This window comes from Salvelinus namaycush, chromosome 31 (genome assembly GCF_016432855.1).
Source record: "Salvelinus namaycush isolate Seneca chromosome 31, SaNama_1.0, whole genome shotgun sequence".
NCBI classification, from domain to species: domain Eukaryota; kingdom Metazoa; phylum Chordata; class Actinopteri; order Salmoniformes; family Salmonidae; genus Salvelinus; species Salvelinus namaycush.
The window spans coordinates 45315699-45331631 of record NC_052337.1 but is presented as its reverse complement, the minus strand read 5'-3'; the positions used below and the strand labels follow the sequence as shown (position 1 = coordinate 45331631).

The window sequence follows — 15933 nt, the reverse complement described above, 5'->3', positions numbered from 1 at the left end:
TCTGGAGCTCTGTCAGAGTGACCATCGGGTTCTTAGTCCCCTCCCTGACCAAGGCCCTTCTCCCCCAATTGCTCAGTTTGGCCGGGCGGCCAGCTGTAGGAAGAGTCTTAGTGGTTCCAAACTTTTTCCATTTAAGAATGATGGAGACCATGTTGTTCGTGGGGACCTTCAATGCTTCATACTTTTTTTGGGTACCCTTTCCCAGATCTGTGCCTCGGCACAATCCTGTTTCGGAGCTCTACGTACAATTCCTTCGACCTCATGGCTTGGTTTTTGCTCTGACATGCACTGTCAACTGTGGACCTTATAAACATCTCACTGATCATAAATGGAAACAGGATGCACTTGAGCTCAATTTCGAGTCTCATAGCAAGATATTTCTGGTATTTTTTATATTTTTATTAATTTACTCTAAAAATCTAAAAATATGTTTTCACTTTGTCATTATGGGGTATTGTGTGTAGATTGAAGAGGGGGAAAACATGATTTAATCCGTTTTAGAATAAGGCTGTAACTTAGAGTGGAAAAAGTCAAGGGGTCTGATAATCGTACAATATCATCATGTGCAGCTAGCTACATAGCCTATTGGATGTGGTTTCTTATGAGATTAAGGGTTGGGGATGGGTTAGTGTTAGGAGGGTTGGAGGAATGGGTTGTGCCTGTCTCTTCCCTACCCTGGCTGGCTCTGCGGCACGCCTGATTTCTGTTGACTGAAGTGCAATTAAAGTGCGGGGCTGTGGGGGTTTAGAGTGAGGGTGTCTGCCCAAGAGTGAGCGTTTCCGCTGCTTCCTGTGCAGACACTGCTGATGGGGAGATAACAGGGTTGGAACCTGGGCTGGAGCCACACACTGCCATACCACGTCACAGCAGAGGGGCAGAATAGAGAGAAGTTGTAGACACACACACTCCATGTCAAACAGAAAATACGAACCCACCCCAGAAATGTACAACACATCTTGTTACACACATTACGGCACACAAACCGTGCACAAACATTATCAGCACTTTAACGCGCAAACACAAAAACACATGTTTGAACACCCTTCCCCCCAGTCATCCTCCTCCTCAAACTTGTAGTTGACCATCTGTAACCATGACAACACCAGACACTAGTTCCATCCCAGACAAACCAGTTTTGACTGAAAACAACCAAACCACCATGTTTAAGCGATGAAGTTGTTCCTTTAGAGCACACACACAGGGGTGGCACGTTGGGCCAGTGACTGAAAGGTCGCTAGTTCGAATCCCCAAGCCGACAAAGTGAAAATCTGTCTGTGCCCTTAAGCAAAGTGCTTAACCCTGATTGCGCCACGGTCACTGTTGATAATGGCTGACCCCTGCCGTGACCCCACTCCCCGAGGGTGACTCAGGGAGAGTTGGCATATGCAAAAAAACAAACATAATAATAACACATTACCAATTCCAAATTGTACAAATAATAGGCCAAATATAAGCACCCACCAAATGATTATTATTATTATTACACTCACACTCCAACACACACATCCACCGACACACACAACATATGGAATATAGCTGTCTTGACTTGGAGCCGGTTCCCCGCTGCTTCTAAGTGCTCCCCCCCACCTTCTCCCCTCTTTCAGAGCTTGTCTGGGGAAATTGTAGGCTGCCAACATTCCTGTGAGAAGTTAAGGGTAGGAGAGGAGAGGAGCTCTGCATTGGCTGTGTGGCTCTGCCTTCCTTCCTTAATGGAGGTTGTGAGGTGGACCTATAATTTGCGGTGGGTTCCATGCGTCGCTCAATGCCTGCATGGGCGTAGACTGAGCTGTCGGAGGGGCAGGGAAGGTGGTAACTAGACATGGGGGAGGGGGGTGCTGGATTCCTCTCTGTCTTGGGAGAAAAGACACAAAAATGACGCCGATTTGTGCGTCACTTCCATCCGTGGCTGTAATACCATCTAACGACAACCCGTTATGTACAGTACGCATGTTAGCTAAAGAAAAGATCACTCAGAAATTCAGTTTGTGCATACAATGACCATACAATCTATGCCCACACTGTAACTCGCTTTAGATGAAAGTGTTTTGCTAAGTCTCTCCCTCTCCCTCTCTCTCTCGCTCTGCAGGGTTTCCCGCCCCTGCCTAACGAAGCTGAGATCGCACAAACCAAAAAGCTTTTCCGTCGCAGGAGGAACGACCGACGGTAAGCACACACACACACACTTTCTCCCCTCCTGGAACGTTGTTGCAACGCTGATGAAACACTAGGCCAGGCCAGAACCCTTAACTCTTCTCTCCAGTCAAAGCAGAAATTCTCCTGCCCCCAGACTCACTTACACACAGACAGAAAAGGCAGATTTAGTTTTTTTTACAAATCTTACTGAAGTCTATTTCTTCACGTATCTGGTCTGTGTAATGATACGGGCTGTGTCCTAAATGGCATCCTATTGCCTTTTTATAGTGCACTACTTTTGACCGGAGCCCCTATAGGCCCACTATAGGGAATAGGGTGCCATTTGGGATGCAGCCACTGTCATCTCCAGTCACTGTCATCTCCAGTCACACTTGACTGTCGATATGAACCTCTGTCTCTCAGTTCTTTTGCTCACTGCAGCGTTCAACGTTCCTTAACTCAATGAAATTAGTTTAATCGCAGTTTAATCTTCTGAAAATGTTTCCGCATGACGTCATTGGAAAGTTCTCCCCGGTTGCTAAGAAACAACTGAGAAAGAAAATATTTGCGTCTCTGACTGAAAGGAGGATAGTTGAGCCAGAGAGTGAAATGTTAACTTATTTTATATTCTCTTCTATGTATTCCTCTCTTTCTTTCTACTATTTTAAAACCAGTGGTATATAATTGATTCACAGTGATTGTGTGGTTAAATAGCTGTGGTTAAATTAAAATATTGCTGAGGCCAGATCACAGTATACTAGTATAGACTACAGAGAAACTGGCTGGAAGATATCACAGGTAATGGCTTTGACTTGGTGCCCTGCCTGCCTGCCTGGCTGGCTGCCGGGCTGGCTGTGTTTTTGTATTGTTAATATTTACTGAGAGAAAATAATGTTGCCTCTGGCTACAGGAGGAAGGATCAGTTTCTTGTGTGGTTTGCCTTTTATGTCAGTAAGGTACTGCAATTGCATGGTTGTATGGGTTGGAGTATGACAACCAAGGGCTATGATTACATTTAGAAGTTTCAGAGAGTAAATAATAAAAAAAAATATAGCAGTTCTATTGCTCTATACTGGACCATATGTGCATACTGGACCATACTTTCTGCAGTGCTGTGGCTTTCAGAGCAGAACTGTAATTACCCTCAGCCAGCTCCAGCCCCGACCACAGAGCAGCGCAGAGGCAGGAGTGAATGGAGGTTCAGCCAAGGGGTGGGCCCCATCGCCCCAACCAAGCATTTCCACACACTTGTGTTCAAGCACACACACTCAGGCCTGCACTGCCCCCAACACTTCTATACACACACACACACACATCCAACGCCTGGCCCAGTTCTCTCCTACCGCTCTCCTCATTTCCTCCCTTTTTTCCTTCCTTTTCTCTCACTCACTACTTTTTCTGGAATGATACAGTCCCGCTCTACATTTTCAGCTATTACAGTCTTCTTTCGGCCCGCTGTCTCTAGAAACACACCCACAATGCATCTCTCTCAGGGCGGGGCCAGAGCCACTTTCTCCCCTCACAGAGCTCGTCGTCAGGCCCAGCTAACGTGCGGTAATAACGGTGTGTGTGACAGTGAGTCATATTGTGAAAAATGCATCAGTCCCACGCCAGTCCTGCTATTAAAGCAACGCTCCACCATTCATTCCATAAATTAACACAGCTATTACTTTCATTGCTTTCCACCCCCGGGATAGGTAGAGGGAGCGGTACACGCCATATAGGAAGAAAAAAGAGAAAGAAGACTTAAGTGTCATATCCTTATTAACCCTTGTGAGTGGGAGCAGTGCAATAAGCTCAGAGGCAAGCAGAGCGAGAGGGAGACTGGGTATAGGTACTAGTGACTGAACACAGAGGTATCATCATTTAATCATTCCAGTCATTTTCTGTTGTCCTCTCCTCCCTCTCTGTGGGGAGCCTGACCTTTTGTAAGAGACGGAATGAGAAGCAGAGAGTGGGACAGAAAGAGCGTAAGGGATACAGAGGAAAAGGGAGTCTCCTGTACCTAGAAAAGATGACTGTATAGGTGTTGGACATGTCTGTTGTGTTGTGGTGGCGCTAGCTGACTTACTGACGTTTCCCTGTGGTGGCGCTAGCTGACTTACTGGCGTTTCCCTGTGGTGGCGCTAGCTGACTTACTGACGTTTCCCTGTGGTGGCGCTAGCTGACTTACTGACGTTTCCCTGTGGTGACGCTAGCTGACTTACTGACGTTTCCCTGTGGTGGCGCTAGCTGACTTACTGGCTTTTCCCTGTGGTGGCGCTAGCTGACTTACTGACGTTTCCCTGTGGTGGCGCTAGCTGACTTACTGACGTTTCCCTGTGGTGGCGCTAGCTGACTTACTGGCTTTTCCCTGTGGTGGCGCTAGCTGACTTACTGACGTTTCCCTGTGGTGGCGCTAGCTGACTTACTGACGTTTCCCTGTGGTGGCGCTAGCTGACTTACTGACTTTTCCCTGTGGTGGCGCTAGCTGACTTACTGACTTTTCCCTGTGGTGGCGCTAGCTGACTTACTGACTTTTCCCTGTGGTGGCGCTAGCTGACTTACTGGCTTTTCCCTGTGGTGGCGCTAGCTGACTTACTGACTTTTCCCTGTGGTGGCGCTAGCTGACTTACTGACTTTTCCCTGTGGTGGCGCTAGCTGACTTACTGACTTTTCCCTGTGGTGGCGCTCTCTATTTACTCCCTCTACTTTCACCCTCTCTCTGACCCCGACTCCCCCTCATCACTTCTCTCCCCTCATTTTCATCTCTTACTTGCTCTTCTCTCCCTCTCCCGCACTCTCTTGCTCTCCCTCTCTCCCGCCTCTGTCTCTCTCTCCCTCTCTCGCTGTGATGGATGTGTACTCGGCGTTCTGTACACGATCTGACAGAACCCACTGGGCACACAACGTAATTTCAACATGGATAATTGGGCAATATTTGGTTGAGACGTTGCTCAATGAGATTACAACCTATATTTACCCACTCAGCCAAAAGTTAGTTGCATTTCCAATGTGTTATCACTATACTTTCAACAATCTACAATCACAACCAAATTCCAATGTCAAATATGATATTTTGTTTATTTACTGTATACAACAGATTAATCTAATAGCAGAACCAAATCACCTGGATTGTAGTTGAGATTACATTAAAAGTACATGGTGCAAGTGATCAATGCCGTTCAAGATTCTGCACAGGTGATTGCAGCAATTGTGAAGATATCCACAGGCCTGCTGCGACCTATCTTGAATATGCATGCTTTACATGATTACATAAGAATATATTTATACTGTAGTTATAGTAACCTCGAAATCTGGGAATCTTGCTTCCATTCAGCCACGAGCATTAGTGAGGTCGGGCACTGATGTTGGGCGATTAGGCCCTCAGTCGGCGTTCCAATTCATCCCAAAGGTGTTCGATGGGGTTGAGGTCAGGGCTCTGTGCAGGCCAGTCAAGTTCTTTCATACCGATCTCGGCAAACCGTTTCTGTATGGACTTTGCTTTGTGCGAGGAGGCATTGTCATGCTGAAACAGGAAAGGGCCTTACACAAACTGTTGCCACAAAGTTGGAAGCACAGAATCGTCTAGAATGTAATTGTATGCTGTAGTGTTAATATTTCCCTTCACTGGAACTAAGGTGCTTTGCCGGAACCATGAAAAACAGCCCCAGACCATTATTCCTCTTCCACCAAACTTTACAGTTGCACTATGCATTGGGGCAGGTAGCGTTCTTCTGGCATCCGCCAAACCCAGATTCGTCTGACGGACTGCCAGATAGTGAAGCGTGATTAATCACTCCAGAGAACGTGTTTCCACTGCTCCAGAGTCCAATGGCGTCAGGCTTTACATCACTCCAGCCGAAGCTTGGCGTTGCGCATGGTGATCTTAGCCTTGTGTGCGGCTGCTCGGCCATGGAAACCCATTTCATGAAGCTCCCGACGAACAGTTATTGTGCTGACGTTGCTTCCAGAGGCAGTTTAGAACTCGGTAGGGAGTGTTGCAACCGAGGACAGACTTTATTTTTTTTACGCGCTAGGTACTTCAGCACTCTGTGGTCCCATTCTGTGAGCTTGTGTGGCCTACCACTTTGCGGCCGAGCTACTCCTAGGCGTTTCCACTTCACAATAAGAGCACTTACAGTTGACCGGGGCAGTTCTAGGGCAGCAATTTGACAAACTGACTTGTTGGAGAGGTGGCATCCTATGACGGTGCCATGTTGAAAGTCACTGAGCTCTTCAGTAAGGACATTATACTGCCAATGTGTGTATGGAGATTGCATGGCTGTGTGCTCTATGTTATTCACCTGTCAGCAACAGGTGTGGCTGAAATAGCTGAATCCACTGATTTAAAGTGGTGTCCACATACTTTTCAATGTGTGTATAGGCCTATATAGCATCTTTGATACAGTATATGATTGATATAGTATGGTCACATTTAATTTGCTCTGTAAAACCTACACTTTGGAATGACTTCGATAGCGATAGTGTTTTTTGTTGTTTATACTGAACAAATTTGTTTACATCCCTGTTAGTGAGCATTTCTCCTTTGCCAAGATAACCCATCCACCTGAAAGGTGTGGCATATCAAGAAGCTGCTTAAACAGCACGATCATTACACAGGTTCACCTTGTGCTGGGGACAATAAACGGCCACTCTAAAATGTGCCGTTTTCTCAAACAACACAATGCCACAGATGTCTCAAGTTATTATGGAGTGTGCAGTTGGCATGTTGACTGCAGGAATGTCCACCAGAGGTGTTGCCAGACAATTTTTCGACAATAAACTACGTCCAATGTCATTTTAGAGAATTTGTCAGTACTTCCAACCAGCCTCGCAATCTCAGACCATGTGTAACCTGTGTGTGGGGGGAAAAACTAAATCTGAGTGGGTGGTGGGCCTATGCCCTCCCAAACCCACCCAGTCATTTGAAATCCATAGATTAGGACCAATGAATTTATTTAAATTGACTGTTTTCCTTACAGTTCATATAACTCAGTAAAATCTTTGAAATTGTTGCCTTTTGCATTTATATTTTTGTTCTGTATAGTTTTTTAAATTGAGATCTCTCAACAATCATTCTCACCATAGCACATTGGTAATAGTCAGTGACTAACAGGCTGACTACACCGCTCGCGTCGTGTGCGCTGCTAAATACATTTCGAAATCTATGCTATTCAATTATTGCACCCACACCGCTCGCACGCGCCAACGAGCGTATGCGTTGCCAAGGGCTAAAATAGAAGGCAGTTCTATTTCTGACGCAGATCGCGCTGCAAGTCCTGCCTCTCCTATCTCCTCATTGGTTTATAGAAGCAGGTACCCACGGTTGCCATCTCCTCATTGGTTATACCCATGTGGGTGACTGAAAGACGAAAGAGGTCAGTGGCGGTAATGCACCTAATTTATGAAATGCAGATCGCATTATAAAGTCAAGAGAAGAAAAGGCACGGAAGGAGGAGAGATGACTAGAAACGATTCGGTTGGCCCTTTTATGTGTGGATTAATTGTCGGAGTAGAGGACCTTGTGCATTTCAGATAATATAACAACTCAATGTTTCTATCCCAGGACAAATTAGCTAGCAACAGCAAGCTAGCTAAATAGGAGAAATTAGCTAGCAAGTGCAAGCTAGCTATAAAATTGCCATACATGTTTAATGCTTTTCGACCTGTCCCCAAATTAATATAATTGATTCAGACTTTGTTTTGATATTTTAACCTGCGTGTTGTGATCTCATTTGGTGTGAGGGGGACAAAATACATTTATGCACGATGGCGCACGCGCGCAGCCGGTTTGGGTCCCGTGTAAGCCAAAGGGTAGCCCTAGATCAGTGGTTCCCAAACTTTTTATAGTCCCGTACCCCTTCAAACATTTAACCTCCAGCTGCGTACCCCCTCTAGCACCAGGGTCAGCGCACACTCAAATGTTGTTGTTTTTTGCCATCATTGTAAGCCTGCCACACACACACTATACGATACATTTATTAAACATAAGAATGAATGTGAGTACAAATAATAATATAATAATCAATACTTTTTCTCTTTATTTAGCCATGTTACATATAAAACCTTATTTGTTAATGAGAAGGGTGTGCTTGAAAGGATGCACATAACTCTGCAATGTTGGGTTGTATTGGAGAGTCTGTCTTAAATCATTTTCCACACAGTCTGTGCCTGTATTTCGTTTTCATGCTAGTGAGGGCCGAGAATCCACTCTCACATAGGTACGTGTTTGTAAAGGGCATCAGTGTCTTAACAGCGCGATTTGCCAAGGCAGGATACTCTGAGCGCAGCCCAATCCAGAAATCTGTCAGTGGCTTCTGATTTTAAATTACATTTTCACAGAACAGCTTGTTGCAATTTCGATGAGGCTCTCTTTTTCAAATATCGGTGGTGGACCAGAGGCAGGGCATGAAAGTGATAACGAATCCAGTTTGTGTCATCCGTTTCGGGAAAGTACCTGCGTAATTGCACACCCAACTCAGGTGCTTCGCTATATCACATTTGACATTTGTCTGTAAGCTTGAGTTCATTTGCACACAAAAAAGCATACAATGATGGAAAGACCTGTGTGTTGTCCTTGTTAATGCAGACAGAGAAGAGCTCCAACTTCTTAATCATAGCCTCAATTTTGTCCCACACATTGAATATAGTTGCAGAGAGTCCCTGTAATCCTAGATTGATCATTCAGGGGAGAAAAAACATCACCCAGATAGGCCAGTCGTGTTAGAACCTCGTCATCATGCAAGCGGTCAGACAAGTGAAAATTATGGTCAGTAAAGATTACTTTAAGCTTGTCTCCCAATTTAAAAAAAGTGTCAATACTTTGCCCCTTGATAACCACCGCACTCTGTATGTTGTAAAAGCATTACATGGTCACTGCCCATATCATTGCATAGTGCAGAAAATACACGAGAGTTCAGGGGCCTTGCTTTAACAAAGTTAACCATTTTCACTGTAGTATCCAAAACGTCTTTCAAGCTGTCAGGCATTCCCTTGGCAGCAAGAGCCTCTCGGTGGATGCTGCAGTGTACCCAAGTGGCGTGCGAGCGTTACCACTCCACTGTCTCCCTGTCATGGCTTTTGCACCATCAGTACAAATACCAACACATCTTGACCACAAGTCCATTTGATGTCACAAAGCTGTCCTGGTTTGCAGAAGAGGATGTCTTCCTTAATTGACCCCCCAAAAACGTAACGAACATATACCAGGAGCTGTGTCAGGCCCGCCACGTCTGTTGATTCATCCAGCTGTAATGCATAGAATTCACTGGCTTGTATGCGAAGCAGTAATTGTTTCAAAACATCTCCTGCCATGTCACTGATGTGTCGTGAAACAGTGTTGTTTGATGAAGACATAGTCTGTATAGTTTTTTTTGGCCTTTTCCCCCAGTGTTGTCCCAGCCATATCTGTGGCAGCAGGAATAATGAAGTCCTCCACAATAGTATGGGGCTTGCCTGTCCTAGCCATTCAGTAGCTCACCATATAAGATGCTTCTAGCCCCTTCTTATTAATGGGGTCTGTTGCGTTTATACATCTTACTACTATACGTCTTACTACTTGAAAGTCATCTTAATTCTCACTCAAACTCCCGTGGCTTATTTTTCAAATTGGCATATTTTGTTTCTAAATGTCTGCGGAGAGTGAAGGTTTCATCGAGTTGTGCGATATTACTTTTGCACATACACTACCGTTCAAAAGTTTGGTGTCACTTAGAAATGTCCTTGTGAAAGAAAAGCACGTCCCGGAGTCGCCTCTTCACTGTTGACGTTGAGACTGGTGTTTTGGGGTACTATTTAATGACTCTGCCAGTTGAGGACTTGTGAGGTGTCTGTTTCTCAAACTTGGCACTCTAATGTACTTGTCCTCATGCTCAGTTGTGGACCGGGGTCTCCCACGCCTCTTTCTATTCTGGTTAGTGCCAGTTTGCACTGTTCTGTGATGGGAGCAATTTCCAAATGGCTGAAGGTACCACGTCCATCTGTATAAACACCATGGGACCACGCAGCCATCATACCTCTCAGAAAGGAGACGCGTTCTTTCTCCTAGAGATGAAAGTACTTTGGTGCGAAAAGTGCAAATCAATCCCGAACAACAATTTGCAAAGGACCTTGTGAAGATACTGGCGGAAACAGGTACAAAAGTATCTATATCCACAGTAAAACCAGTCCTATATCGACATCATCTGAAAGGCCGCTCAGCAAAGAAGCCACTGCTCCAAAACCGCCATTAAAAAATCCAGACTACGGTTTGCAACTGCACATGGGAACAAAGATCGTACTTTTTGGAGAAATGTCCTCTGGTCTGATGAAACAAAAATATAACTATTTGGCCATAAGGACCATCATTATCTTTGGAGGAAAAAGGGGGAAGCTTGCAAGCTGAAGAACACCATCCCAACCGTGAAGCACGGGGGTGGCAGCATCATGTTGTGGGGTTGCTTTGCTGCAGGAGGGACTGGTGCACTTCACAATATAGATGGCATCATGAGGGAGGAAAATGATGTGGATATATTGAAGCAACATCTCAAGACATCAGTCAGGAAGTTGAAGCTTGGTCACAAATGGGTCTTCCAAATGGACAATGACCCCAAGCATAATTCCAAAGTTGTGGCAAAATGGCAACAAAGTCAAGATATTGGAGTGGCCATCACAAAGCCCTGACCTCAATCCTATAGAAAATTTGTGAGCAGAACTGAAAAAGCGTGTGCGAGCAAGGAGGCCTATAAACCTGACTCAGTAACACCAGCTCTGTCAGGAGGAATGGGCCAAAATTCACCCAACTTATTGTGGGAAGCTTGTGGAAGGCTACCCGAAACGTTTGACCCAAGTTAAACAATTTAAAGGCAATGCTACCAAATACTAATTGAGTGTATGTAAACTTCTGACCCACTGGGAATGTGATGAAAGAAATAAAAGCTGAAATAAATCCTTCTCTCTACTATTATTCTGACATTTCACATTCTTAAAATAAAGTGGTGATCCTAACTGACCTAAGACAGGGGATTTGTACTAGGATTAAATGTCAGGAATTGTGAAAAACTGAGTTTAAATGTATTTTGCTAAGGTGTATGTAAACGTCCGACTTCAACTGTAGATCAATTTTCCAGTAGGATGTACTGCCCAGCTTATTGTTCTTTTTTCTGATAGTGGATATAACATTGAACATCTGACGTTGTTTTTAAAGGTACAAATTCAACATATTTTATACAAGGTTTGTCTATGTTAACTTGTGGTTGACATTTCAACCTCAAAACAAAAGTGTATTACTTTTTTCAAATCCAATGTATTTTCCAGAGATTCCACATCACAATACTTTTTACATTAAAACACAAACAAATTACATTAAAACAATGTTGATTCAACCAGTTTGTGCCCAGTGGGAAAAAGCTCTGCTCTGTTTTCTCTGCACTGCTGTGTGTGTGTGAGCGCCTGTGCTGCTGGCACGGAGGACACTGCGGTCTTGTTTGTCAGAGTTTTCTGGCTTAAGGACAAATCTTTCCCCTGGCAGGAACACCTTGCTGCAGAATCACATGAGGCAATAGTCCAGCTAGAGTTACACACATACACCGCATACACACACACAATATCTCCTGTATAAATACTGTATAGGTGATCACAGCCAATAAGGGAAACATAAATCATTACTAATCTGGGAATATACCAGCCAGAGAAATGGCCATAATTGGCCATTAAACCAATAGATCAGTGTTTATATCAGTAGTCTATCTCCCCAGCAGCATCTCTCTGTATTTGTCCCAAATGGCTCCCTATTTGATGCACTACCATAGAGCTCTGGTATAGGGAATAGGGTAGCGTTTGTCACATGCGCCGAATTCAACGGGTGTAGACCTTACAGTGAAATGCTTACTTAACCAACAATGCAGTTTTAAAAAAATATACCCAAAAAATATGAATAAGAAATAAAAGTTGCAAATAATTAAAGAGCAGCAGTAAAATAACGATAGCGAGGCTATATACAGGGGGTACCGGTACAGAGTCAATGGTTAGTCGAGGTAATATGTACATGTAGAGAGAGTTATTAAAGTGACTATGCATGGATAATAACAGAGAGTAGCAGCAGGACAAAAGAGAGGGGGGGGGGGGAATGCAAATAGTCTAGGTGGCCATTTGATTAGATGTTCAGGAGTCTTATGGCTTGGGGGTAGAAGCTGTTTAGAAGCCTCTTGGACCTAGACTTGGCGCTACGGTACTGCTTGCCGTGCGGTAGCAAAGAGAACAGTCCATGACTAGGGTGGCTGGAGTATTTGACCATTTTTAGGGCCTTCCTCTGACACCGCCTGGTATAGAGGTCCTGGATGGCAGAAAGCTCTGTAGTGCCTTGCGGTCAGAGGCCCAGTGGTTGCCATACCAGGCAGTGATGCTCTCGATGGTGCAGCTGTAGAACCTTTTGAGGATCTCAGGACCCATGCCAAATCTTTTCAGTCTCCTGAGGGGGATCGGTTTTGTTGTGCCCTCTTCACGATTGTCTTGGTGTGCTTGGACCATGTTTGTTTGTTTGTTTGTTGGTGATGTGGACGCCAAAGAACTTGAAGCTGTCAACCTGCTCCACTACAGCCCCGTCGATGAGAATAGGGGTGTGCTTGGTCCTCCTTTTCCTGTAGTCCACAATCATCTCCTTTGTCTTGATTACGTTGAGGGAGAGGTTGTTGTCCTGGCACCACACAGCCTGGTCTCTAACCATCTCCCTATAGGCTGTCTCGTCGTTGTCGGTGATCAGGCCTACCACTGTTGTCATCGGCAAACTTAATGATGGTGTTGGAGTCGTGCCTGGCTGTGCAGTCATGAGTGAACAGGGAGTACAGTAGGGGACTGAGCTCGCACCCGTTTTGAGGATCAGCGTGGCGGATGTGTTGTTATCTACCCTTACCACCTGGGGGCGGCCCGTCAGGAAGTCCATGATCAAGTTGCAGATGGAGCTGTTTAGTCCCAGGGTTCTTAGCTTAGTGATGAGTTTTTAGGGCACTATGGTGTTGAACGCTGAGCTGTAGTCAATGAATAACATTCTCACAAAGGTGTTCCTTTTGTCCAGGTGGGAAAGGGCAGTGTGGAGTGCAATAGAGATTGCATCATCTGTGGATCTGTTAGGGTGGTATGCAAATTGGAGTGGGTCTAGGGTTTCTGGGATAATGGTGTTGATGTGAGCCAAGACCAGCCTTTCAAAGCACTTCATGGCTACAGACGTGAGTGCTACGGGTCTGTAGTCATTTAAGCTGGTTACCTTAGTGTTCTTGGGCACAGTGTTACTTGCCTCGACGCGAGCATAGAAGTAATATAGCTCGTCTAGTAGGCTCGTGTCACTGGGCAGCTCTCGGCTGTGCTTCCCTTTGTAGTCTGTAATAGTTTACAAGCTCTGCCACATCCGACGCGTGTCGGTGTCGTACGATTCAATCTTATTCTTGTATTGAAGCTTTGCCTGTTTGATGGTTCGTCAGAGCGTATAGCAGGATTTCTTATAAGCTTCCGGGTTAGAGTCCTGCTCTTTGAAAGCGGCAGCTCTACCCTTTAGCGCAGTGCTGATGTTGCCTGTAATCCATGGCTTCTGGTTGGGGTATGTATGTACGGTCACTGTAGGTACGATGTTATCAATGCACGTATTGATGAAGCCAGTGACTGATGTGGTGTACTCCTCAATGCATCGGAAGGATCCCGGAACATATTCCAGTCTGTGATAGCAAAACAGTCCTGTAATTTAGCATCTGCTTCATCTGACTACTTTTTATTGACCGAGTCACTGGTGCTTCCTGCTTAAATGTTTTTATTGTAAGCAGGAATCAGGAGAATAGAATTATGGTCAGATTTGCGAAATGGAGGTTGAGGGAGAGCTTTGTACGCGTATCTGTGTGTGTGGAGTAAAGGTGGTCTAGAGTTGTTGTTTTGTTGTTGTTTTTCTCTGGTTGCACATTTAACATGCTTGTAGAAATTTGGTTAAATGGATTTAAGTTTCCCTGCATTAAAGTCCCCGGCCACTAGGAGCGCCGCCTCTGGATGAGTGTTTTCCTGTTTGCTTATGGCGGTATACAGCTTATTGAGTGCAGTCTTAGTGCCAGCATCGGTCTGTGGTGGTATGTAGACAGCTATGAAAAATGCAGATAAACTCTCTAGGTGTGGTCTACAGCTTATCATGAGATACTCTACCTCAGGCAAGCAAAACCTTGAGACGTCCTTAGATATCGTGCACCAGCTGTTGTTTACAAATATACATAGACCGGCACCGCTTGTCTTACCAGAGGCTGCTGTTCTATCCTGCCAATACAGTGTAAAACCCGCCAGCTATATGTTATTCATGTCTTCGTTCAGCCACGACTCCGTGAAACATAAGATGTTACAGTTTTTAATGTCCCGTTTAATCTTGCTCGTAGGTCATCGATTTTATTTTCATTCGACACCATTCTTTCCTATGAGAAGCTCAGTAGCGCATTAAAACTAAATTAAGTCTGTTCAGATGCCGTCTCATGGAGACATAACGTGCAGTTTTGGCTACTCCAGGAAGTGACGTTGCAGGCTTGCTCGGTGCTGCCTCCTCTCATTGAGTAACTCAAGTTGAAGGTCGACCAGGGTATTGTAGGCTGTGATTTTTTAAATAATCTGTTCAAGGACATACGTCTGGTGTATTAGAAGCAGTTATTGGTACCACCAAACTTTTTATTTATTTACATGAAGATTGACCACAAAGACCGCCAGTTTTCATTCAATAAAATGGGGATCCTGTTTTCTGCTAACAATGCCTGCAGGACCGCGTTCAGCCTTGAACTCCAGCGGCTTCAATGAGAGTGGCCAGTGGTTCTCCCCTGTATCAAACACACTAACCCTCATCACTATACATAAACACGTGTATGTAGTGTGCACTATCCATGATTGTACACACCCCAATGTGATAAGGTATATTCATCTCCCTTTCAGGATGATTTATGTATATGCTATGTCTCAAGTCAAGGGTGGTGGGAATGCAGATTTATTTATTTGAATTTATAGGATTTGTTATAGTGCTTTTGAAGGAGAATGGCACTCCTATCTTCTTTCTCACACACACGCACAGATGCGCACTGCCCGTCTACTCTATTTTTAATGTCTCTGCTACAGCGTCTGTCACCTCTCAGACATGTCAAGTTATTTGGCTCTGAAACATTCAGTGTGCAGTCCTAGGCCTAGCTAGTTAGACATCCATCAGTTAACCCTACCCTCCAGATGAGGAACATGCACACAATCCATTTACTCAAATGCTTATAACGAGAGAGCCCATTGCTAATTCACACTATTAAGAAGTGGATTTTATAGACGGCATAAAACAATCATTGTCTATTTGCACACGGGTAAACACACAGACATGCATCTACATATGCATCTGTATTGAACAAAAATATAAACGCAACATGCAAAAGGCAACAATTTTCAATGATTTTACTGAGTTTACAGTTCATATAAAGAAAATCAGCCAATTGCAATAAATAAATGAAGCCCTAATCTATGGATTTCACATGACTGGGCAGGGGTGCAGCTATTGGTGGGCCTGGGAGTGCATAGGCCCACCTATTTGGGAGCCAGGCCCACCCACTGGGGAGCCAGGACCTTCTCCCCAAAAAAGGGCTTTATTACAGACCGATTTCAGAGCTGGTCTCAGACAATCCCGCTAGTTTGACGTACTTCCAAATTCTCTAAAACAACGTTGGAGGCGTCTTATGGTAGAGAAATTAACATTAAATTCTCTGGCAACAGCTATGTTAGAAATTCCTGCATTCAGCATGCCAATTGCACGCTCCCTCAACTTGAGACATCTGTGGCATTGTGTTGTGACAAAAC

General features: G+C 44.7%; 1 protein-coding gene across 1 annotated transcript in view; it reads left to right on the top strand.

Annotated features, from left to right (window-relative positions):
• The window catches only part of LOC120025639 (CBP80/20-dependent translation initiation factor-like), a 138781-nt gene that overhangs the window by 52835 nt on the left and 70013 nt on the right, over positions 1-15933 (top strand). The window contains exon 9 of the mRNA XM_038970184.1: positions 2087-2163. Within this exon, the coding sequence (XP_038826112.1) occupies positions 2087-2163 (77 nt within the window). The remainder of the gene's footprint in view (positions 1-2086; positions 2164-15933) is intronic.